Source organism: Candoia aspera, chromosome 1, assembly GCF_035149785.1.
Source record: "Candoia aspera isolate rCanAsp1 chromosome 1, rCanAsp1.hap2, whole genome shotgun sequence".
NCBI classification, from domain to species: Eukaryota; Metazoa; Chordata; class Lepidosauria; order Squamata; family Boidae; genus Candoia; species Candoia aspera.
This window is the reverse complement of record NC_086153.1, coordinates 298,489,589-298,516,776: the sequence shown is the minus strand read 5'-3', so window position 1 is coordinate 298,516,776 and position 27,188 is coordinate 298,489,589. Positions and strand designations below refer to the sequence as shown.

Below are 27,188 nucleotides of genomic sequence, written 5' to 3'. Positions count from 1 at the left end.
GGACATGATGGAGCAAATAGCTGTAGTCAATACACCTCCAAGGTTTCCTCTAGAGGCAAATGATCAGTAGAATGTTCATTTACCAAAATAAATTCGGATCTTAGAACACTTTCTCCCAACCTTGTGACCTATTGATACACACCCATGCAACTGCATATGATGTGATCTCCTTAAACTAGCCCTGTTTGCTAAATAAAGATGCAGGTGGATCCATACTTGAAGGGTTACTTATTTGCTGCTTCATAGGTAGGGAAAATCCTTTCATGTCTTTGATTACTTAGCACTGCTCATTATTTATCCAATAATTTTTAATTTGTTTGGTGATTGTACCCACAGGAGAGGAGAAACTCTGCTCCTTACATCTAAGTGAATTTCCTAATACTTCAGTTCATTTTCTTCATTGGATTAAAGACAGAAATAAATGCAGTACTTTTATTAGATGCTGTGTTACTGTAAAGCCAGATGCTAGCTGTATTGTAACTATATAATAATTAACTATATTGAGTTTACCTGTTGCTGGGCAATAAACTCTCAGCTGGGTCTTCTTTCAGTGGATTTCAATTAACTGAAGCAAATGATGAGGGGCCCAGTTAATTCTAGAGAAGATATTTTATTTAAACACAGACAGTTCTTAACCAAGATTCACAACTAACCTCAGAGTTAATGAGCTATTTTTGTGTCTCTATGCCCCAACCACAGATGCTGAAGAATCTGAAGTAGAGCAGTTCTATGAGGATCTACAGCACCTACTGGACAACACGCCTAAAAGAGATGTTATTTTCATCACAGGAGACTGGAATGCTAAGGTGGGCAGTCAAATGACACCTGGAATTACAGGTAAGCATGGCCTGGGAGAACAAAACAAAGCAGGACATAGGCTGATAGAATTTTGCCAAGATAACTCACTCTGCATAACAAGCACTCTCTTCCAACAACCTACGAGACGGCTTTATACATGGACTTCCCCAGATGGACAACACCGAAAACAGATTGACTACATCCTTTGCAGCCAAAGGTGGCGGACATCTATATAGTCGGTAAAAACAAGACCTGGAGCTGACTGTAGTTCAGATCACGAACTTCTTCTTGCACAATTTAGGGTTAGACTAAAGAGATTAGGGAAGACCCACAGATCAGCTAGATATGAGCTCACTAATATTCCTAAGGAATATGCAGTGGAGGTGAAGAATAGATTTAAGGGACTGGACTTAGTAGATAGGGTCCCAGAAGAACTCTGGACAGAAGTTCGCAACATTGTTCAGGAGGCGGCTACTAAATACATCCCAAAGAAAGAGAAAACCAAGAAGGCAAAATGGCTGTCTGCTGAGACACTAGAAGTAGCCCAAGAAAGAAGGAAAGCAAAAGGCAACAGTGATAGGGGGAGATGTGCCCAATTAAATGCAAAATTCCAGAGGTTAGCCAGAAGAGATAAGGAACTATTTTTAAACAAGCAATGCGCGGAAGTGGAAGAAGACAATAGAATAGGAAGGACAAGAGACCTCTTCCAGAAAATTAGAACCACCGGAGGTAAATTCCAGGCCAAAATGGGTATGATCAAAAACAAAGATGGCAAGGACCTAACAGAAGAAGAAGAGGTCAAGAAAAGGTGGCAAGAATATACAGAAGACCTGTATAGGAAGGATAACAATATTGGGGATAGCTTTGACGGTCTGGTCAGTGAGCTAGAGCCAGACATCCTGAAGAGTGAAGTTGAATGGGCCTTAAGAAGCATTGCTAATAACAAGGCAGCAGGAGACGATGGCATCCCAGCTGAACTGTTCAAAATCTTGCAAGATGATGCTGTCAAGGTAATGCATGCTATATGCCAGCAAATTTGGAAAACGCAAGAATGGCCATCAGACTGGAAAAAATCAACTTATATCCCCATACCAAAAAAGGGAAACACTACAGAATGTTCAAACTATTGAACAGTGGCATTCATTTCACATGCCAGCAAGGTAATGCTCAAGATCCTGCAAGGTAGACTTCAGCAATTCATGGAGCGAGAATTGCCAGATGTACAAGCTGGGTTTAGAAAAGGCAGAGGGACTAGGGACCAAATTTCCAATATCCGATGGATAATGGAAAAAGCCAGGGAGTTTCAGAAAAACATCTATTTCTGTTTTATTGACTATTCTAAAGCCTTTGACTGCGTGGACCATAACAAATTGTGGCAAGTTCTTAGTGGTATGGGGATACCAAATCATCTTGTATGCCTCCTGAAGAATCTGTATAACGACCAAGTAGCAACAGTAAGAACAGGCCACGGAAAAACGGACTGGTTTAAGATTGGGAAAGGAGTACAGCAGGGCTGTACACTCTCACCCTACCTATTCAACTTGTACGCAGAACACATCATGCAACAAGCTGGGCTTGAGGAATCCAAGGCTGGAGTTAAAATCGCTGGAAGAAACATTAACAATCTCAGATATGCAGATGATACCACTGTGATGGCTGAAAGTGAAGAGGAACTGAGGAGCCTTATGATGAAGGTGAAAGAAGAAAGTGCAAAAGCTGGCTTGCAGCTAAACCTCAAAAAAACCAAGATTATGGCAACCAGCTTGCTTGATAACTGGCAAATAGAGGGAGAAAATGTAGAAGCAGTGAAAGACTTTGTATTTCTAGGTGCGAAGATTACTGCAGATGCTGACTGCAGTCAGGAAATCAGAAGACGCTTAATCCTTGGGAGAAGAGCAATGACAAATCTCGATAAAATAGTTAAGAGCAGAGATATCACACTGACAACAAAGGCCCGCATAGTTAAAGCAATGGTGTTCCCTGTAGTAACATATGGCTGCGAGAGCTGGACCATAAGGAAGGCTGAGCGAAGGAAGATCGATGCTTTGGAACTGTGGTGTTGGAGGAAAATTCTGAGAGTGCCTTGGACTGCAAGAAGATCAAACCAGTCCATCCTCCAGGAAATCAAGCCAGACTGCTCACTTGAGGGAATGATATTAAAGGCAAAACTGAAATACTTTGGCCACATAATGAGAAGACAGGACACCCTGGAGAAGATGCTGATGCTAAGGAGAGTGGAAGGCAAAAGGAAGAGGGGCTGACCAAGGGCAAGGTGGATGGATGATATTCTAGAGGTGATGGATTCATCCCTGGGGGAGCTGGGGGTGTTGACGACCGACAGGAAGCTCTGGCATGGGCTGGTCCATGAAGTCACGAAGAGTCGGAAGCGACTGAACAAATAAACAACAAAGTCTGTAACACAAGACGTGGGAGAAATATAGCTGAGCCATATTTATTTTTACAAAGTAAAATCACAGTACACAGAAGAACTATGAAATTAAGGTAACCTCAGATAAAGATTTATAACTAGAACATCAAACTTGCTTAACTTGATTACTGAATTTACCCATTTTCTGGGTTCACCTGATACACTAAATCATACGCTAACTAACACTGCTGGGTTTACGAAGTATATTAAACCACAAACAATAAGGTTAAAAGTGAGCCAACTTACCATGTTGTGTGTGTAGGCACTAAAATTTTAAATGACCTAGCCAAGAATGTTATGTAAAGGCTGAATGTATGGCACTTCAGATGTGGTTGAACTACTTCTGGCCTTTTTAGGAAGCAAAATCATGTCTCATACAGACAGAAGGAATAGCAGTCATCAAAGCCATGAACAGATGCAGACTGCCCACTTCCACACAAGAGGCAAGCTGCTTTTGCTCTACAATGAAAAAGCACAAGAAAAGGGACAATGGTTCTGATGCTACAGAATGCCTGTATATGGGTGTCTCAGTTGAACGTAAGTACGTACTAGAATTTTTGTGTTATTTTTGTAACTTTCCTTTTCAGTCTGTTTGAGAACTCACGGGTGTGCTTTGTGACAAACAAACACCAACCCGTCTCAAATCTAAGATCTGCAAGATGATCGTTCACCCTGTGGCACTGTATGGAACCAAGTGTTGGGCAGCAACAAAGAGTATAGAGAGCCACCTCCATGTTATGGAAATGTGTATGCTCCGTTGGATATCGGGCATCTCTCTGCTTGATCATGTCACAAATGATGCCATCCAACAACAACTAGGCATATCATTAATTACAGAGAAGATGAGAGAAAGCCGGCTTCATTGGTATGGACATGTCCTTAGAGCGGAAACTTGCACTGTTGCCAAAACAGTTTACCATCTTAAATCGATGGCTGGCGGCCACGTGAGCAACCAAAACAGAGATGGCAAGACACCATCAATAAGGACATGCAAATTGAGGGTCTGCACCCTGAGGATGCGGACAATCGGGCCAAGTGGTGTTTCAGGATCCGAAAAGCAGACCACACAATAGCGGGAAAATGCTAGGAAGAAGAAGATTGTAACTTTCCATTTAAATGTTATTTCTATAAGCTGTTTTGTTCTTCTTGGATTAACTGGTTCCAGTCTAGACTGCAAAGAGGGAGATCTGAAAGCAATGGTGGGGAATACTCATAGTTGTAATTTGACAACATTCATTGCCTACTCTTGTACAAAACCAGAATGTAGTTGATTTTGGCCAAGTAAATCATATGAATCCATTGTGGATTATAAATTATGATTTGTGACTTAGGTTGCTGAACAAACTGAGCAAAATGTAGTTTATTCCGTGTAATATACAAGCTGAGCTGCTAATTTCTCAGCAGCATTTACAGGGTAAGTAGTTCTATTTATTCTATTATTCTATAAAGAGCCCTTTTTAGAGAAGGTGGCCTCGGTTTTTGATACTGATGCTGCATTCCAACCCAAGACCTAGTCACTGGAGGTTTGGTGGCCCTGGGTTTCTCCTGCTGCTACTGAATGCCTCCCTCATCCATGTTTTAATTGTGGATGAGAGGGCTGACCTGGTGTGTGTTACCAAGATCTGGTTGGGCATGGGGTTATGGTGGTGGTCCCCTCTTGGAAATGTGGCCACCTGGGTGCTGGATGTAGCATCAGCCAAGACTTCATGGCAGGAGTAGGGATATGGCCATTGTCATTCAGGACACTCTGGTGGATTTCAAGAGTACTGCTCCATGGAAGCCACATGTGAGACTCTTTGTGAAATTGGACCATAAGGATAAGATAGGATTGCTGCTTATGTTCCAGCCTTTCTGCCTGAGCTGCTTGACTCTGTGACTAGGCTGGCAGTGGAGTTTTCCAGGCTCATGGTTCTGGAGGATTTCAACTTGCCTGCACTGGGCCCGGAGTGGGCTCAAGCGTTCTTGGCCACCATGGACCTGATCCAGATGATTGACAGTCTGACACCCAGTAGATGTCACACATTAGAACTAGCTTTTGTCTCAGGGCAGTAGCAATGTAAGTTGGAGTCAGGGGGTGTTGTCATGAATGGATCACTCCCTGTTAGTCTTTGACTGTTTCAGGAATGTCCCCTGCTGCAGGGTGGAAGGCCCTATTTGATTGGTCTGCCTAAGGCACCTGATGGACCCAGTGAGTTTCCAGAGGAAATTTGGGGTAGTTACTGAAGCTGTGGTGCATGTTTTGACTAAAGCCTTAGTTGCTGTTTGAATGAACATGCGACAGAGGCTTTGGATTAGATTGTGCCTATGTGGACTCTCTATGAGGGGGGATCCCAAGGGGGCCATTGGTTCTCAGAAGAACTCTGAGAGATGAAGTGGCATAAGTGATGCCTAGGATGCTGCTGCAGAAAGATGAACTGGGTGCAGGTAAGAGCCTGTATTGACTACCTTGTAGTGATAAGGACAGTGAAACGTATCTATTTCTCTGCCCTTATTGCATCCCCATATAGCCATGCTATTTTGGATGATTCATTCCTTTCTAGTTGGTTTATTTTTATTTCTGTTCACCACCCAGAGATGGGTGACTTTTACATTTATTAAATAAATAAAATTTCCAGATGGAGGAAAAGGGGATACAAAGACTTCTACCCCTACAGAAAGTTTAAAATCTAGTACAGTGCCCATGTTAGTTCTTAATCTGCCCATTCTTGTTCATATTAGGTGTCACCGATGGAAAAACAGAACTATATTCCAATTTCCATTGGTATACTTAAGATACTGCATTCATTTTAGCACAGAAGGCCCCAAAACATTCACCCATCCACAAAAATGGCAAACCATGAAAGACACTACACTACCAGCAATCAACACCCAGATATGCAAAGATTAACACTAGGATTAATACCAGATGACCAATCAAACAGCACAATATATCCTAATCAAGGAACTATTAACTCAGGAAATCAACCAAGCAGCAAACAACAGCCCAATCAAGGAACTCCCAAGGAGAGAACAACACCTCCACCAACACAAGCTGGACAAACCACAGTATATAAACTGAGAGCAAGGCCCACTCCCTCTTTGCACTGAAGATGTTGCCTAGTCTGGCAATGAGACGTCTGCAAGAAAACAACAAGGCTCAGAGAGCACCAAGGACTCCACAGACACTACTTAAATTATAGTGGATAGATTATGAGCCGCCTTAACATAGCTAAAATCATATAGCTTGAAATTTATTAAACTTCAGCAAACAGAAAAAAAATACAGTTAACTGGCAAATTGGGACAAAGCACAAGGAAAAGCAGGGAGAGCATAAGACATATACTATAGGCACACATTTACATTATCTATATAGCTGCAACAAAAGGCAGAGAATTTTCCAGAGTCACTGGAAAAGATACTGTGAGCTTGGACAGTCCCAAAGGGAGTGGCCTTTGGTTATTCCAGCTTTAACCCTTTTAAGTCCATAAAAATAGCAGAATAGAGGTGGAAAGAAGGACACCGGGGATCCCTTCTCTATTCTGCACAATGAAAGAAATAATTTGTTGGATATAGCCAAGAAATAATATCTAGTCTGCACAAGTGAAGAGTCCAATGATCCCAACAGAGCACATCTAGGCTGCAAGTGACACATTGCATTAATCATTTGCTTTGCTCTGAAATGCACGAGCACAGAGTGTGAGTTCAAACTTCCTATAAGGAACAATGCAACTGCATTCTGGTGTGTTAAGAGGAATCAGACTCTTCCAGGAAACTGCTTTAAAAATGAGAAAATGGTGAAGGAAAAGAAGCATATTCTAAGAATTCTGACTATAGCAGTTAGGAAATGTCTGGCTCAAGTTTCCACAAGAATTAACGATGTATTGATAGGACATTTTATTTCTTCCGTACGGGGCACATACTGCAACCTCTCTTCACATTCAAGATAGAGTAAAACACCAGAGTAGAAATACAAAAAGAAGCCAGTAAAAGGGGGGGGGGCAGAAACATCTGTTTAGTAATATTGCTGTATTTTTTCTTTGCTTTTCTTGAAAGAAAAGAAGAAACTATAATCAGAAGCTTGCACAGCTGGCTGGAACCATTACTGCCAGCCAGCCTGCCAGCCAGCCAAAACTGACATAACAAGGCGGTTGATTAACCGATTCTACAAATATAATTTTGCCAACCTGACCTTGCAAAAAGCCTTGTAGCCTGCATTTAGAAAACTTTGCCAACACCTGTAAAGCAGGGACCATTTTATATAGCAGAGCTGTGCAAAGCGTTAAGAAAGATGCTTCGCAATGTGCATGAGCACAAAGCACTTTTCCTTGAATCATTAAAGCAACCATGTTTTTAAGGTTCATGCAGATGCTTTGAACGTGGTCCCCAGGAATCTCCACTTGCATACGTATGTACAGCCACTTTCTTTGGTTAGGACTTTTAATAGTGGTGTTGCCTGGGCATTCGCACACACGCAGAGACAGTTGTGGACAATTTTCAAATAAGCCATTTGAATCTTGTGAAAGATGTGGCTACTTTAACATTTCAAAACTTACTTAGCTCTAATCGAAATACCTCTTTGGAATACTTTGCACAGCCATAACATGTAAATTCCTTTCTCCAGATGCCTGTTTTACACTAACTGATTCAGAATCCACAGCAAAATAATGTTTCAGGCTGTTGTCACATATCAAAATGGAACCTTTACCAGATTATTTTGTTCTCTTAGCACTGGCTATTCTTCAGTTCCAAAATAGGAGCTTTTTTTGTATTAGGTCAGCAATTGTCATGAGTAAGGATGGCGAGCAGGGGGCTCCCATCCAGACTGTCAAGCGCATGCGTAGCACTGAGGAATTGTTCAGCCATTCAAAGAGACACAGATCGGGACCGCCTTAACCCTTGGGGGTTATATGTCTGGGTTTTTCCCACGCTTCTTCAGTTTGTTAGGATTCCTGTTAAGCACTAGTAATAAATATTAGAGACCAGTTCCTTGTCTCAGTGTGTTTCCTGGTTGTTAGGACAGCAATAAAGGGACTTTGTGACATAACTGGGCCTAAGGCTACTTTGTAGATGTTTTTAATGTACTGTGAACTACGGTTTTTGATAAACAATATGTTTGATATTTGTATTCAAGAATGATGTTCAAAATTATTAAAACAAATTGAACAAGGTGAGTGGAATCTGACAGGGTCAAAAGCAGATTTCTAATAGTTCATATGCTTCTCCCCTATATAATCATATGATCTCCTCTAAGAAGCAATTCTCCATCTGACAGAAATGTGAAATATTTTTAAAGCAGACAACAAAATTACGAAAATGGTACGGGATCCATTATTGTTTCCACCTCAGCAAGAGACTCAAAGACTCTGATCTCACACAGTTGGAAAAGATAGTTTAAGATTTATTCTTGTTATACATTAGAAACCCCACAGATTAATCATATCAAACATCTACAGCAGCAAAATTTAAACTGGGGCTTCTATACTCAGAACAATTTGAATATGTTTTGAAATGTATTAAACAGTCATACTGGGAATCAGGAGAGAAAATTGGATAGTTATTGGCTTATCATTTGAAATAAGAAAAACAATGAAATTTCTTATCTGAGATTCACACCAATGATGGACAATTATTCACTCTATCAGTAAATCAACAGTTTTATTATTGTTAAAATTGTATCAACTAGGGAGTCTTGAACAGAATAGCAAATTACTAATTTCCTGGGACATAGTAAAATGGAAGGGATTTCTCAGGAAGATAAAAAATAAATTGGCAAGAACATCAACTTTAGAAGAGATCATGGAGACACTGCAATCAATGAAACGGGAGAAAGCCCTGTATGGATTTCCCACTGGATGGCATAGAATTTTTGAATACTTATTAGCAACTACATTATTGGAGGCTTATAATCAATCATTTATTCTTTCTCTATTTCCTTTTATTATTGTATGAGGCTTATATTATAGTAATGCTAAAGCTTGAGAGATTCCACAATATAAGATTGAGAGATTCCACAATATAAGGCAAGATCACAGTATAAGATTCCACAATATAAGATTGAGAGATTCCATAATATAAGGCAAGCTATAGACCAATATTTTTGTTTAATTCAAGCATTAAAATACAGACTACAACACAAAATAGCAGGGAAGATGTTTTATTGGAACATTTGGGCTAAACAAGGGATTAACATTTTAAATCAGTTGATTGCTAATGATTGTTTTAAAGATTTTGAGAAATAGCATCTTGACTTACTGTACCTACAACATATGCTTGGCAAAATATAGATTGAAACATGTGCTAATTAAACAGTATGGCCCAGATGCTCTAGCAGCATCCAACGTACTTGCAATTTTAGTTTCCCTAAGAGATGCAGCTTTTGAATAGAAGCCAACAATTCCATTTTATAAGGTATGAAAAAGTGAAATGAAAGTCAGTATTAGTTCTCTTTGAATTGTGGAATGAATAATTGTAATATCTAATTTTGAATCAATGGGTTCAGGAATTAAAAACATGCAATATATACCTTCTGGTTTAAAATTAACTCAGTTCTTCAGAAAACATTATTTCTTGTTTATTGGTGTCCTCGAACAATGTTTTAAAAGAGACAGACATCAGATTTTTTTACATTGGTGATGCAGGAAATTTGAAGGTTCTTTAATTCACATGATTTGGTTTTATTCTGATTTCAAAACACTACATATGTGGATACCATTTTTGGAAGAAATCTTATAGTTAAGGATCTGAATGTGATCTTGAACTACGGCAAATTATACGTTATGGCAAAGAGAATAATTCTATGTAACTGGAAAGAAACTCTCTCTCTTGATTTTAACAAATGGATCCAGGATGTGAGTTTATCTACTTTTGAAAAATCTCTATGTTCTAAAAATGAGAAGATGACCCAATATGTTGCTATATGGTCTAGATTTAATGACATATTTAACACCTGAATTAACTTATTGAGGTGGTGATGGGCTGGGGATGCTATGATGGGAATCAGAGGGCAGGCCATCTTCAGGGAAGACGACCCCAGTGTTTGTTACCTGTGGCATGTTCCAGCTGTCTGGGCTCAGACCCAGGCCCTGGACATCAGGCTTGTGGGGGCCCTGGTCTCCAGCTGTTGCTACTTAATGCCAGGTCAGTCAGCAAGCCCCCCCTCATATGTGATTTGATCACTGAGGAGAGGGCAGACCTGGCATGTATTACTCAGACCCGGCTGGGCCTGGAAGGAGGGGTGTCCCTTTCGGAGATGTGCCCAGCCAGGTTTCGGATATGGAACCAGTCGAAACGCCAGGGCAGGGGAGGAGGGGTGGCTGTTGTCATCAGGGAATCTCTAGTGGCCTTCAGGGGCACTGCTCCACAAGCGGCTGGCTGTGAGACCCTGTTTTTCAAGTTGGGTTCCCAAGGACAGTTGGGACTGTTGCTACTGTACAGCATCCCTGCTGCGTAGCAACCTCCTTGCCTGAGCTGCTGGAGGCTGTCTCGGGGTTGGTGGTGGAGTTCCCCAGACTTATGGTTCTGAGGGACTTCAACCTGCCATCCTTGGGGCATGCCTCGGAGGCGGCTCAGGAGTTCATGGCTACCATGGCGGCCATGGGCCTGTCCCAGATTATTTGGGACCCAACTTGGGACAGCAGCCTCACACCAGACTTGGTTTTCTTGTCAGAGCAGTGGCAAAGTGATCTGAGGGAAGAGTTACATCTATCCCCTCTGTCATGGTCAGATCATGCCCTGGTGGCCCTGAGTCTCTCTTATGCTGGCCCCCTCCACAGGGAGGCAGGACCCATTTGATTGGTCTGCCCTCAGTGACTGATGGACCTGATGTGGTTTCAGAAGGAGCTGGGGGTTATACACAAGGATCTGCTGCATGGTCCAGTGGAGGCCCTGGCTAATACCTGGAATAAGGAGGTGGCAGGGGCCTTGGACAGGATCGTGCCTGTGCAACCTCCCCTATCCCCGGCACTCCCCATGGTTTACGGAGGAGTTGATGGTTTTGAAGAGGATTAAGAGATGTCTAGAGCACCACTGGAGGAAAACAAGGACCACACCTGACCAAACACAAGCTAGAGCCACTATTAAGGCCTACTTTGTGGGGGTAAGAGCAGCGAAACGTCAATATTTCTCTACTCTTATTGCATCTGCAGAATGCTGCCCAGCGACCCTGTTTAAAGTCACTCAGTAGCTTTCGGGAAAGGTGGGCCCAGTGACCCACCTTGAGGGCCATGCAGAGGAGTTTTCTCAGCATCTGCAGGATATAATTGCTCGGATCTGTTCCAAGTTGGACTCCAAGTGTGAGGCATGGTGTGTGGAGATGCCAAGGGAATATACTTATCCAGTTATCTGGGAACAGTTTGAACCTGTTGGGCCCGAGGAAGTGGACAGGATCCTCTGGACTGTAAATGCCACCACTTGTCAACTAGATCCATGCCCCTCCTGGCTGGTGAAGGCAGCTTGGGAGGTGATATGCGGTTGGGTCCAGACGATGGTAAATGCATCCTTGACAGAGCGGGTGTTTCTGGCTGCCTTTAAGGAAGCACTGGTGCACCCCCTCCTCAAGAAACCATTGCTGGACCCTACTGTACTAAACAATTTTCATCCAGTCTACCACCTCCCCTTTTTGGGGAAGATGGTTGAGAAAGTGGTGATGTTGCAGTTCCAGAGGATTCTAGATGAAACGGATTATCTAGACCCCTTTCAGTCAGGTTTCAGGCCCAGATATGGGACAGAAGCAGCATTGGTTACACTTATGGATGATCTCTGGCGGGAGCAGGATGGTGGCAGTGAATCCATCCTTGCTCTTCTTGACCTCTCAGCGGCTTTCGATACCATCAATCATGATATCCTTTTAGGTTGGCTCAGGGAGTTGGGGGTGGTCAGCGTGGTTCTGTGCTGGTTCACCTCCTTCCTTCAGGGCTGGTCCCAATCGGCATTGATAGGGAGCGAGAGATCCAGCCCACAGCCCCTCCTTTATGGGGTGCCACAAGGCTCAGTACTCTCTCTGCTCCTTTTTAACATCTACATGAAACCGCTGGGTGAGATCATCCATCTCCACGGGATGAGGTATCATCAATATGCTGATGATACCCAACTATACATCTCCATCCCAGGTGAAGTAAGTGATGCTCTGACCACTCTCTCTCGGTGCCTGGAGACTGTAGGGGTCTGGATGGGGAACAACAGGCTTTGGCTGAACCCTGGTAAGATGGAGTGGCTGTGGGTTAATGGCTCCTCTGTATCTGGGAATTTACCATCTTTAGTTCTGGTTGGGGTTGTGCTGCCCCAGACAGACCCGGTGCGGAATCTGGGGGTCCTCCTGGACTCACGACTCCTGCTCGAAGAGAAGGTGGCAGTCATGGCCAGGAGGGCCTTTGCTCAACTTCGTGTTGTGTGCTAGTTACGCCCTTTCCTGGATCAGGAGGCCCTTTGATCAGTCACTCGTGCCCTGGTCATCTCCCATATAGACTATTGCAATGTGCTCTACATGGGGCTATACTTGAAGAGTAGCCAGAAGCTACAGCTGGTCCAAAATGTGGCTGTACAGGCAATTCTAGGTGCCCCAATATTGGCACATGTAATATCTCTGCTGCGCGAGCTGCATTGGGTGCCAGTTTGCTTCTGGGTCCAATTCAAGGTGTTGGTTATCACCTTTAAAGCCCTACATGGCATGGGTCCAGGCTACCTGTCATGAGTACTGATGGTGAACAGGAGGAGGCCCCCATCCAGAGTGGAAAACGCATGCGTAGTACTGAGGAATTAAGCAGCCATTCAAAGAGACACAGATCAGGCCCGCCTTAGCTTTTGCGGTTTATATGTCTGGGTTTTTCCCACACTTCTTCAGTTTGTTAGGATTCTGTCTTATGTAGCTGTAATAAACACTAGAGACCTACTCCTTGTCTCAGCGTGATTCCTGACTGTTAGGACACTACCTGAGGGACCATCTCATCTCCTTAGCATCGACCTGTCCCACCCCTTCATGCAGAGAGCGTATGTTATGGACCTCGTCTGTAAGAGAATTCCATCTGGCAGAATCCAGGAAGTGGGTCTTCTCTGCAGTGACTCCCGCCCTTTGGAACATTCTTCCCCCAGAGGTGAGCAAGCCCCCTTTCTCCTGACAAGCTGAAGACCTGGCTCTGCCATCTCGCTTGGGGTGGGAAGGGGAGTAGTCATTCTTGGGGATGGCTGGCACCCTAAAATGGCCCTCATATGCACATGAACTGAATTAGAACTTTCATTGACGTATGGATTTTATTTATATTTATATCTTGTATTTATATTTTATGTATTATTTATGGTTTTATTGTATTTTAAATCTTTTACCTTTATTGTAAACCGCCCAGAGTCCCTCCTTTGGGGGGAGATGGACAGTGGCAAAATTTGATGAATAAACAAACAAACAAACAAACTTTATATAGTTACTTATAATTAGCATATGGGTCTTTTTTCTATTTTCCTCTTATTTGACATGTTTATTTGAATTACTATTCTAATTTTATTTATTTTTTTCTTCACTGTATACTCACTAATTATCTTTTTGTTGGTGATGTTGACTTTTTCTTCACCATTTTAAAAAATTTTACCATTTTAAAAAATTAAAAATTTAAACTTTGCACGTGCATGTGGAGAAGAGCATGGCAGTAATCTGAAATGTACTGTGTGCAGATCTTATGCCCTGATGTTGATCAGAACAAACAAATTGCATGAAGTAAATTTAAGATTAATCCTATCTTAAAAGTATATCTGATCTTCTCAGATCCATTCTCTTGATAACATTGTAGGAGGAGATCTGTGTTAGTCTATGGTAGCAAAAAATAAAGAGTAAAAAAAAAATCAGAAGACGCTGCAAGACCACTTCTGATTTTCTTGGTCAAAAACTGTGCTGTTGCTTTTGGCAATTTTCAGAGATGAGCAAGTGAAATTCAGAGAAACTCAATTTCATAATAGCCAATAGCAATATTCCTTTCCCCCACCTCCACTTTTGACAGTATAACATAATCGTAAATGTTAAGAGCAATCCTATGACCTTTTGGATCCATGTCACCCACAATGTTGTTATGGAAGCATGCTGACTAGGCTGCGGGAAATTGTGGTTCAGCAACATCTGGAAAGCCACAAGCATTCTACTCCTTGCTGGAAGGGTTAAATAGCTGAAGATCATCAGGAGAGACATCAGCAGAATGGACATAGTCTAACTGGTATAAAGGCAACATTCTATCTGCTAAAATATTTTCTCATATGCCAATACAAAGATTTCTGAGCACATAATCATGCTTATATGGATAAACAGATGCATGCATGTGAGTGCATATATACAGTGACATCTGTGATTGTGAGTATTACCCTGTTATCTTTGAAACACAAGCACTATACATGCTAACGTTTATGAAAAGATCTACCTATGTATTATACATATACTATTCATACAGTCTGCCTGTGATTTACCATGCATATTGATACAGGCCTGTGGATGCATTTGTGTATACACATTCCTCACATATATATTTATCAGGGCTATACAAAACATTCAAAAGCATGTGCTTCACAAAGCACCCTGGTATAAATGAAGCAGCCTTCCATGAAATAGGCATGTGCTCCAGAAGGCTAACGCAGCTGATTCAAAGGCTGTCCCCAGCTGTCTGTGTGTTTGTCCAGGCACAGCAACCACCAGAAAAGTAAAGAATCTGTGCATGTACACACATGCATAGCCAGCAGGGACAGACCTCAAAGCAGCAGTATAGCTACTTTAACTTTAAAGTATAGCTACTTTAACTCTCCAGCCAAAGTACTTTATTTACACTAATGTGCTTTGTAAAGCAGCCCTTCAGATACTTTGTACAACCCCAATATTTACTTATTCAGCACAAATCTTCCTACATAATGTGATAGTGAGCTAACCAATTTGTACTTGAAGTGGATGCTATTAGTGGCATTCTCTCCTTAAACATATTCATTTGGATTTTTGACCCACCTCATTTTGAAGATTCAAGGCAGCTATCAGTATTCCAAAACAAAATAGAGAAAATATTGACCTGAATATCATTTAAAAGATGAAATATGAGGCACACACAACTCAGAAAAATCAAAATCCACTTCATACCAACATACAGTTATTAATGGGATTGTGCATGTTTTTTTCTTTAATACACAGTATTTTCTGCATGTTGTCATTTGGAAGTATGGCACATTGTACTAGCTTACAGTGCCTTTACATATATTGGAAGGCAGGGAACAAAGTGAAGACTGGTCTATTGCTTTCAAAACACTGATTATGTCATGATCACCATTGTGATGTTCGCTCCATCGTAACGGTTCGCATGCCAGAGTGTTGATGCGTGTTCCTGGCTGGGAGGGTGCTGCTGATAAGCCTTGTACGGGGGGATGTGTAGGGCTGTGCCAGGAAGGAATGTGTTTGGGTTATCTCTTAAATGTCAATGTCTTTTTGCCCGTCGATCAGCAGAGCTCGTTAGGAGCACCTGGGAATGTGGGATTGTTCTATATGCACGGGGGGGGGGGGGGGATCGTTGTTGGAAACGGAGCTATTTAGTTTGAGTTTAGGCACGCTTTTCTCATTCTCAGCTTTCTCTCTGTTTGCACCTTATTCTAAATAAACCAGACCTTAAACTTAGATTTGGAGTCTGAGCTTTTTATTTGAGTAGGGCAATTGTTACAGATTAAAACAAACCACAGTATGAATATATTTTTTCTCTTCCTCATTGCATAGATTGGTGCCAATTTCTCCCGTCATCCTCACCTCCCATACCCAATAGGACAGTGGTGCTTGCTTTGGCAGCACATACTCTAGAATTAGAATGCTGACTGCTGTGACCTTTAGATTAAAAAAAAGAAAAGAGATGGGAGTGTAGCAGGGGTGTGAACTTTGGAAGTGCACGGCTCTCAAGCCTCTGTAGGCCCAGGTAGCAGCAAGTCCCACACTGCAAACTGGAAGCTATACACGAGCTTGACGGGTATTTCACCCGCACTGGATAATTAAATTCTGAAGTGGGCAGGAAATCAGAAAGTTTAAGAGGAACCAAATCATCCATCATCCATTACTGGTGGGTTGTTCTGGATTTGTTCAGTACCATTTCTATTGGCCTGCAATAAGAGCCATTCAATTTAATGAAATTCTAGGTTTTTTTAAAAAAAATAAAGAACTGAAAGTAGAACAGAAAGACGTTTTCTTAGTGTTGATTGTCAAAGTATTCTCAGGTAAGAGAACCCAAAGGAAATCTTAGCTGCGCATCAAAGCACAAGTAGCAAGGGGCAGTGGCAAGGCAATCTGGGGTTAGGGGACATAAACATCAGTCCCGTGCTATTATCACTCCCTCTTGGCCCTGCAGTTCTATGCAACTGCCCCCCACCACACTGCAGGGAGGTTGCGCCTACTTGAATGGTCCCCTCCAGGTGACTGATGGACCCAGTAGGGTTTCAGAGGGAGTTTGGGGTTATTCCTGAGGCTCTGGTGCATGATTCAGCTGAGGCCTTAGCTATGGCCTGGAATGGGCACACAACAAGGGCCTTGGATTGGATTGCCCCTGTGCAGACTCTCTGTGATCACAGATCCCTTGGTTTACAGCAGGGCTCCAGGAAATGAAATGACACAAGAGACGCCTAGAGTCCCGCTGGAGGAAGACAAGGAATGAAGCTGACCAAGCACAGGTTCGAGCCTTTATTAGGACTTACCTTGTGGCAGTAAGAGCGGTGAAGCAAGCTCCACTCTTATTGAGTCTGCAGATGGCTGGCCAGTGGCCCTGTTTTCGGTGACCAGGGCCCTCCTGGGTAAGGGGGATGGGAGAGAGCAGGCTTAAACTAAATGCCAGCAAGACTGAGCTACTGTTTGTACATCGAGAATGCTCTATGCCCTTTGTTTTGTCTCTGGATGGGGTGGCCCTACCCCTGAAGGAGCAGGTCTGCAACTTAGGATTTTTCCTGGACTCCTGGCTCCTGCTAGATGAGCAGGTGGAACCTAGGTTCTAGGACTATACCACCCCTTGTGCTGGATGGGGTTGCACTGGCCCAGACAGACCCGGTATGCAATCTGGGAGTCTTCCTGGACTCACAATTCCTGCTTAAAGAGCAGTTAGTGTCTTTGCAGCTAGTGCAAAATGCAGTGGCGCATGCAGTTATGTGTGCTTCTAGAACTGCCCATGCTACACCTCTGCTCTGCGAGCTGCATTGGTTGCCAGTCTCCTTCCAGGTCTAATTCAAGGTACTGGTTTTGACTTTCAAAGCCCTCCATGGCATAGGGCATGGATTTAAGGGACCGCCTCTCTCCGATTACATCTGCCCATCCCAACAGATCTGGCAGAGAAGGCATGCTGCAGGTCCCATCCTTTAGGAAACTACACTTGGCAGGTCCCAGGAGGTGGGCCTTCTCTGCCGTGGTGCCTGCCTTATGGAACATTCGCCCCCTCCCCGAAATGAGGTTAACTCCATACCTACTTGTTTTCCAGAAGTCCCTCAAGACCTGGCTATGTTATCAGGCTGTGGGGTCCCAGGGGACCACTGAGATCTTGAGATGGTTCCATTATGGCTATTAACTTCTAATCTCTTTATGCCTTATGGTTTTTAAAACTATTAAATAATGACTGTTTTTGTATATATACTATATGTTTATTGTTTTATATCTTATTGTATGCCACTCAGTCACTTTTTGTGAGATGGGCGGCCCTGTGAATTTGATAAATAAATAAATAAGCAAGCAAGCAAACAAGCTGTGGCCAGAAGGACCTTTCCCCAGCTTTGGCTGGTGCACCATTTGCAGCCTAGCTTGAAGTGAGAGGACCTAGTACTGAGGTGGAATTGGAATTAGGGTCAAGGAAACAACAGAGAACTAAAGCCCTTTCATCAGGCAATTGTTTATTGCAAGTAAGCTATCTGTTGCAAGTCTGGAATGTGGGGAAGAGCCGGACGGGCAGATAAGAAACAGGAATGTATGTGTATTCTGTAGCAGCTAAATGAGCAAAGATAAGGGGCGGGCAGGAAGCTCACCAGCTCCTCCAGGCTTTTCTCACCCGGCTTGCTTTTAAAGTTATATCATATATCTCTAAGTTGACACTTAGTCTATGCTGTATAATCATTAAGGAGGGGGTATAAAAGAAGTATAAAAAAAGGGACGCGGTGGCGCTGTGGGTTAAACCGCTGAGCTGTCAATCGGAAGGTCGGCGGTTCGAAACCGCGTGGCGGGGTGAGCTCCCGTTGCTCGTCCCAACTCCTGCTCACCTAGCAGTTCGAAAACATGCAAATGTGAGTAGATCAATAGGTACCGCTTCGGCGGGAAGGTAACGGCGTTCCGTGTCGTCATGCTGGCCACATGACCCGGAAGTGTCTATGACAACGCCAGCTCCATGGCTTAGAAACGGAGATGAGCACCGTCCCCTAGAGTCGGATTCGACTGGACTTTACGTCAAGGGAAACCTTTACCTTTACCTATAAAAGAAGTAGGACCCCGAACCTTCGGGGTTCAGAATTTGAAGCTTGAGCTTGTCTGAACCTATGCGCATATTAAACTCTTTTCCTGGATGAAGACCCGAGCGTCCTAGTCTTCATTTCTACAACAGTACAGTGCCGCACACTGTCATCACCACCCATTTAGACTATTGGAACATGCTCTACAAGGACAACCCAGAAGCTTCAGTTGGTACAAAATGCAGTGGGCAGAGTGCTCACAGGAGTTGACCATTGGGCAGGCTTTACAACTGTTTTTCAGGGCCTGCATTGGCTTCCTATTACTGTAACTTCCAAGTGCAGTTTAAAATGCTGGTATTGACCTATAAATCTCTTTGTGGTTTGGCACCTGGTTATCTGCAGGACCACATCTCCCCACTAGAATCAGCCCAACAACTACATCCATGCCAAGAAAAGCAGCTGGTTTCCACCATTTTTGGGAGATGAATGAAGCCTGGAAGCATTGTTTTTTGCTGATGGGGCTGGCCCTCTGGAATGACCTCCTGTTGAGATTAATTTGTCTCCAGTGTGGTCTGCCTTCTGGAAATAGCTGAATATGCAGCTTTTCCAGAAGCTTTTGAGGTCTGATGGCATATATTTTGTTTGGGTTTTATCTATCTTAAGCTTTTTATATTTACTGTATTTTTATATCTTGTTCACCTATTTTTATACCTTGTTTGCCGCAGTCTTGTGATTGCGGTGGCTAACAAATTTGATAAATAAATTGTGAAAACAAAGTGGTGCTCTTTCAAAAGCTCTTTCAAATGTTCTGATCATCACCTTCTTGAAATAGTAAATGGTTACTTAACAGTATGACTGCTACCTTAGCCATGCCAACATCCTCAACTCTGAATCATTGCTTTCAGCTGTGGTAGATGATGGAATTGGACTTTCTGCCAAGGTTATTGGTTTTAGCTGAGGAAACTGTCCTGTCCATTTTCCCCACTAAGGAGCAGGGAGACTATAAAGCCCCAAACATGATCCCAAAACCTGCAGGTGCCAGTAATCCAAATAAACATAGAGCAATTAACAAAATTAACACAGCTTTAAATAGCTTGATTCACCAGATGCAGAGTCCTAGCAGGGTTCCATAAAATGTAAAGTTATTAGAGATTAAACCATTAATCATCTGTTCAAAGGCCTGGATGCAAAAACAGTTCTGTTTGAAATGGATGATTAAAAAAAAAAAGAGGCATGGATTTAACGGAGACAATTAAGCTGTTCCAATTCTGATTCTGAACTATAGTTTCACTTCAGTTGGGGACAGGGAAGATTATGACCAGAATTCTTCCCCACTCCCAGCATGTACAACTAATGAGTCCCAAGGATTGTGGAGGGTTCCTGCAGATGATGCCAACTTTCATCTAATTTTTTTCATATTGTTTTAATTGTCTAATGCTGTAAAAAGAAACAGTAAGCCAGATGTACATGAAGTTAGTGATGGACTTCAAAGGCATTAGGGTTACTGAAGATGATAGTGGTAGCTGCAGTACTATTTGTTACAGAGATGGCCAGAGCAGCTACTAATCATCTCTTGATAAATTTGAGAACAAGAACATCAGTGGGGAGCCATTAAGAAGGTCACCAGGCTCAGGGCCCTGATAGATTTACAAAAATATAAAAAAGCAGTAACATGAGCTGATGAAGTGAATTTTGCCCATTCAGATTACTGATGAGGGTTATGTTTTTAAACAGAATTCAAGGAACAACATTTAAACATTAAAATTAGTGCAAGTCATTCCACCATCTTCTGCTTCATATATAGATCCATTTAGAGCAGAGGTAGGCCAGAAGGTAGATTAGGATCTACTGGTAATAGATTTTTGGGTGATCTGCAGAAGATACATACATACCCATCACATATTTCATTTATTTATTTATTTGATTTAAACACCGCCCAACTCCAAACCAATTCTGGGTGGATCACAATATAGTTAAAAAAAAAAAACGCAATACAAAATAGATAAACAAGATGGGAACCTGCCTCAACATAAAACATATTATGAAACACATCCAACAAGGGCCTCCACCTATCATAACCCAAAGGCCTGTGACAACAGCTAGGTCTTTTAAGGCCTTCTGGAACATCATCAGGGTGGGAGCCACATAGATCTCAGGAGATGTCATTTGAGAGGTCAGGCACCATGACAGAGAAGGCAGGGTTCCTGGGTCCTGATAGATGGCACAAAGGGCACCAGAAAACACCAACTCTTTCAGCTCATGCCAGCCAGGGAGAAACCATAGAATGCAAGTAAAAAGCCATAAGCAAAATAAATTAAAGGATTGGATAAGAAAACAGAAAGGTAGTACCTGGCTTGCTGGAGAAGGTGACGACTGGGGAAGGCAATGGCAAACCACCCCACTACAGTGTGCCAAGAAAACATCGCGAAAGCGGCGTTCCCCCAAAGTGTCAGATATGACTCGGTGCTTGCACAGGGGATCATTCACATCAATATACTGTATAGGTAGTACTCGTTCAGCAACCAGTTGTTCAGCAACTGTTTGAAGTTACAACAGTGCTGAATGAGACGATCATCCTCGTAGTCGCAGCTGTTGCGGTGCCCTTGGTCATGTGATCACAATTCAGGCACTTGGCAACCAGCTTGCAATTACAATGGTCTCAGCATCCCATGGTCACATCATCACCATTTGTGACCTTCACTGCCAGCTTCTGACAAGCAAAATAATGGGGAAGCCAGCAGGAGGTCGCAAATGGCACTCACACAACATCGTGCCTAATGACCATGTGGGATCCACCATGGCAACCAGAACTGCTGTTAAAAATTGGTGTGGTCATGTTACATTGTGCTTTATGACTGCATTGCTTAGTGACAGAGTTGCTGCTCCCAATTACCATCATTAAGTGAGGACTACCTGTATTGAAATCTAGTTTATATCGACACCATTCATTATAGTACTCCTCCATATCTTTCTAACCAAGTAAGGCATCCTTCCTTCCACTGCATCATACTCTGTCATGCATCGCCTTTTGTTCTACAAACATCTCACCTCTCTCTTTCTAAAGACCTCAGAAACTCCACCTGATCATAATTTTTTTCAGTATTCCCCTTTTTCTCAACCTTTTTACTCTTCCTACATATTTTTTTTAAAATTTGACCCTCATTCGTTTTCTCTATCTGATCAAATCATCTCAACATTCTTATTTTGTATTGGTCACTTGCTTTCATATACAATATGCAGCTGGTTCTCAGGAAGGAGGGAGCACATTCCAAGGAGGGGGGCAAGACAAAAGACAACACAGCCCAAAGCAGGACCGTAAGAAGAGAAAGAGATTCAGAGTAGCCATGCCCTAGAGCCTCCCAGGTAATTTCCCTTTAGGTTAGAGTAGAGTAGGTTTAGTCTAGCAAGATTCTGTCTATACAGTATACACAAATAAAGAACTGAATTTGGCTGGGTTGATTCTATGTCATTCTTGGGCTAGGCCTGACACATACACTTAAGTAATCCTTTCCCACTGCATTCAATATATTTTTATATTTTTTTCCTGAAATACTCAGTTATCACTTCTATATAAAATAATTGCGCAGAAATAGGCTTTTATACACAGCCATTTTTACTTCTTTTGAGATTCATCCCTCACACTACCTTTCTGCCCTTCTCTGTCTTAAGGTGTCTCCATCCATTTTCCCATATTTGACAACTAGTTTTTTTGCCATTTATTTATAATTTGAATTTGTTCACTCCATTTTCCTTGTTAAAAATCTACTGCTTTGATCTTTGATACATTAATTTTCAGCTCTATACTCCTCACTACATTTTTTAATGTAACATTCTTTGAAGATCATTTAGGTTCTCAGCTAACATCATGGCATTGTTTGCGTATAAAAGTACAGGCATATTCATATCCCCACAAACTCCCTCTAACACCACTACAAACATTCCTTATACGTTTGTCAGAACATATTAAATAACCAACAGGATATCACACAATTTGTCTTACTTTCTGCTCTATAATGAACCATTTCCATTTAGTTTCATGCATGCTTTACTTCCATCATAAACCAGTCATATCACATTCAGCAACCATATTCATGGAAAATATTCCATAATAAAAGCCTATTAACTTTATTACTTCCTTTCTCCAAATCAACAAATATATTTTTTTTTCTCATATTCATATACAGTATTTCTCAATGACCTGCTGAAGAACAAAAATCTGGTCTTCATACCCTCTGCCTAACATGAACCCTATCAGTGGGCAGTCTCTCTCTCTCACCTTTTACTTTGTGTATTTGTCAGAGGATCATCCCAGAAGCAATAGTTAATAGCTTCTGGAACATCTCCACTGCCATGGGTTGTATATGTGGGAGGGAGGAGGAATGATATGTTGCCTAGGAACAGAGAGGTCACAAGCAGACACAGAGAAAATTGTTGTGGCAACTTGCGTATCTAAAGTAACACCATCTCAAAGATCAGAGCCTGGGAACAGAGCTGTAAAACTTGTAAGATGGTTGCAAGCGTTCAATTTCAAAAGGGAGGTGGGAAAACCCAACGGACTTAATGTGGGGGACAAGGGAATCTGACTCACTTGTGACTTTGCAGGAGAATGGACTGTATCTCAATAAAATATCTTTCCTATATCCCAAGAGGCTGGTGGTGAAGTTTATATTGGGGTATCTGAACCTACAATCCTCACAGAATTGTGTGTTCCATGGCTGTTTTTAGAGCTTTTCTGTTGCTTATTTTGTTTGCATTTTAATTGTTGTAATATTGTATGCCACCCAAAGCCACATTGGAGTCAAATGGCCTTATAAATTTAATAAATAAATAAGCTACCTGTCAGCATCTTCTACCAGAAGTGCATGTCCTTAGCATATAGACAACTATCTTTCAGGAAAACAGCAGGTAGAGCTGATAGGTATTAAGCTGGTACAGTTGGGAGCTAACTGTTCATTAGAGAATGGGCTGCGTATTCATGTGAATATCAAAATGGCTTGCTAGTGATAGATGGAGAAGAGAAGAAAAAATGGAGAAGAAGAAAAGGCAAAGAAGACAAGAAATCATAAATCCCATAGAATATAAGCCCCTAAAAGTTCAGAGGATATTCTGTGGAGAAAGCAAAAGAAGTGTTGAGATGAAGAAGGGAGATTGCTGTTGAAAGAATGGGTGTGTATATATGAAACAGAACGGAGAAGCTCTAATCAGCAATCCACCAGGCCCAAACCCCCAGATTTTCCAGGCAAAATTAACCTTGGAGAGAAGAAGACTGGAGGTGGGGGCAGTCTCAAGGGCGGTAGGGGCACCTAGGGCCAGAGAAAGGAGGATCCAGAGAGCATCTCAGTGGAATCCATAAGGGCCAGAACAAGAAGAGGATTAGGAAGAGATTCTCACATTCACCTGGGAGAAAATTTCCACAGAGACCACTGGAAGAAAGATGAAGGCTGACAGAAAGAAATGGTGTTGTGTCAACAGTAGGAGATTAGTGACCACTGTCATATGGAGAGCAGCTAACTGCAGGCACAGGCTGAGGGAACTAAAACAAGTGACTTTGAGGAAGAGTGGGAGGAGAGACAGAGAAGCGGTAATAAAGTGTAATAGTTAAGGTGTAAATTAATGAAAGATAAAGAAAGTGTTAGCAAGAATAGATAATCAGGGAGGAGTGAGAACAGAAAATATGAAGTGAGGAATTTAATGCTCAGGGAGTGAAAGATGTTAGTAAGTATAGAAAAAGATTAAAAGTTAAAATTGACGTTTAACTATAGGAAATTAAGACAAAATGTGGAAAAGGAACAATGTTCTAGAAATATAAATGTATAAAATTTAAAAGTGTCATGAAAAAGAAATCACAGTATTTAGCATGTGAATATCCAGAGAATTTTATATATAATTGTATAATAAAGCCCTTTTTTTGTACTAAATGTCTTTTTTCTTTTCTGGTGGCCACCAACCTTAATAAAAGAATCCATGACAAAGCCAAACTGTACTCAGAGCTGCAACTAGGGTCTGTGTCACCTGGGGCAAACATGGATTCCGCGCCCATTTTGGTGCCCCCCCCAGTGCTCATTTTGGTGCCCCGCCAGCATGGCGCCCGGGGCACATGCCCCGGTTGCCCGCCCCTAGTTGCGGCCCTGACTATACTTCCCAAATTTTGCTTATTGTCACCTCTTTTATAATTCAGACAGAATTCTGCCAAACACTTTTACAGGCACATTAATCCACTATCCTGCATTCTCTTCTCCACATTGCTGTAGAAATAAAGGGTGTTAGGACAGATGCAAAATGGAAGCCAGACTGCCAGCACAGCAGCTGCCACCCCTGTCTGCCACAAAAGCAAAAATAGAAACTAAGCAGCTGCTGTATTTCTGCTGCTGCTACTAAGAATGAACCCCATCCTTCATAACTGTGGGTGAAATGTCCCCCCATATTGCAATAAGTCATTTCTAAAACATCCACTTTCAGCTCTTTCCAAGTCACATTCTATCATAAACAGCCCACTCTTTCCTTCCCCATCTCAATCCCATCTTATTGCAAAATATCTGTTAAATTCTTCATCACCACTCTTGCTGATTTAACTGCTAACTGCTACTGAAACCACAAATCTTATGTGAAGCAGGTTTCACTATGTAACCCACTTTAATTAATGCATTATTTATCTAATGTCATTTACAGATCATTAGAGAACTCAGCCAGCCTAATATGTCTCTTTATAGCAGCCTTTCTCAACTTTTTGACCCTGGAGGAACCCTTGAAATATTTTTCAGGCCTTGGGGAACCCCTGCACATTCAGGCTCAGATATAGGCCAGAAGTTACAAAATTATTATATTTGTTTCATGTGTAGGCCTGTATATATGCATGAACAGTGTTCTTAAAGTAAAAATAAAGAATGAAGCTTACCTCTTTAATGTGAAGTTGCCCGAATTTGAAATAATTTTTTTATATAAATCGTGATCTCCCAGGGGACCCCTAGTGACCTCTCACAGAACCCTAGAGTTCCATGGAACCCTGGTTGAGAAACCCTGCTTTACAGGATACTCCATTCCATTCCCTCTCATTTTCACAACAGTCAACATTTCATGCCCAGTAGTAATTTCTGTCCTTCTTGGGATGTTTTAATGAGTTTTTCTCCAGCATTATTATACTTCTGAAAACCTTGAGGTTTCTTCAAGATTGCCAATACTTTTTTCCTTTTACATGCGGATGGTTCTCTTTCAGCTATATGAGGACAAACTAAGTTTGCAATGCTATACATGATATTCAATAAGAAAGAAAGATGAAAGGCAGAGAGATATGTTGCTTGGCAAAGACATATGAAACAAGATAATGCTGTGGATTTGAAACATTTACCTCTTTCAGACAACCCATGAAATTATTGCTGATAGGAGACCCAGGTAAATCAGCTGTACTGGGACTTCCACCGACATAGAAGAAATCATCTGAGCCAAGCATAGTATAATCCTCTTGTGTGTAGCCAGTAGTGGTGAGGATTCCATCCACAGAGATTGTCACCTGTTTGAAGGATACAATGGACAAAAAAAAAAAAGGAAAAGAAAAACAAAATTCCCAGCAATGACCTTACAGTTCTTAAAAGAGCAAGTCATCTTCCTATTTTTAGAAAACTTTTAGGATAGGTTTTGCTGAGCTTTGCTTATTCAGTGCAGCTCAGTTCCATTTTCTGGTCTGCTTTTTGTCCCTCCACTCCAGGTCCTTAATTACCTGCATGGCTAGTTCAACATTGCTAAGGCCAAAGAGAGCTGTTCTACCTGCCATGATGGCTTCCATTTAATAAGGCCAGAAAATGGAGCAGTTCTTGGAGGAGAGAGCTTATCTGAGCTGATAGTATGATTTATTAGTCATTATTGGTAGTGATTATTGTTAGTTATGACTGTTAGAACAGACACTAATGATGAAGTTGATATATTTGATTTTGCTTCTTTTTATTTATTTGGCTCACAGCACACCAATGATCATGCATTCAGGGAAGGGAGGAAGGGAAGGGATCTCACTTTCAATACATTATGGATGAACATGCTATGTACCTACAAAGACACCCACCACCACCCAGTACTGCAACTTAAAAGGAAGAAAGTACAAAAATTAAAAATCAGGATTAAAAAGAAAACTAAAGAAAGAAGTCAACCATACACCAGCAAGTGTGAGAAATATAAAGTGAATTTGAAAACAAGAGAAAAAATGGCAAGCGTGCTCACACCCCATACTTCAGCACATCCATGCCAGTGTTTTTCAAAGCCCAGAAGGACAAAATATCCTGAGAGAGACTTTTTCACACTTGCATGCAATCCTTAAAAAAACAAAAATGAAAAAACAAAACCATAAACTATAGAAGGAGAAACCCATCCAATGCTTAAAAAAAAGGAAAACTGAATTTTCAAAGTCTAAAAGAAGTCCAAACCCCATAATACATGGAGGACGATGGAAAACAGAAGGGGGTGGGGATGGGGAGAGGGAGGCAGTGAAAACACGTGGTTTAAAAGTTAGATTAGTGGCTTGGTGAAGAGATGGGGAAAGAGAGCTGTAGTATGGTGGATTGGGAAAGGAGGAGGGGATTAACCAGACATA

At 41.9% G+C, this 27,188-nt stretch overlaps 1 protein-coding gene across 1 annotated transcript in view; it reads right to left on the bottom strand.

Annotated features, from left to right (window-relative positions):
* Positions 1-26,104, bottom strand: part of NRXN3 (neurexin 3) — a 995,103-nt gene extending 968,999 nt beyond the window's left edge. Inside the window, exon 1 of the mRNA XM_063290181.1 lies at positions 25,956-26,104. Coding sequence (XP_063146251.1) covers positions 25,956-26,057 — 102 coding nt within the window. The 5' untranslated portion in view covers positions 26,058-26,104. The remainder of the gene's footprint in view (positions 1-25,955) is intronic.
* Positions 26,105-27,188: the final 1,084 nt, after the last annotated feature.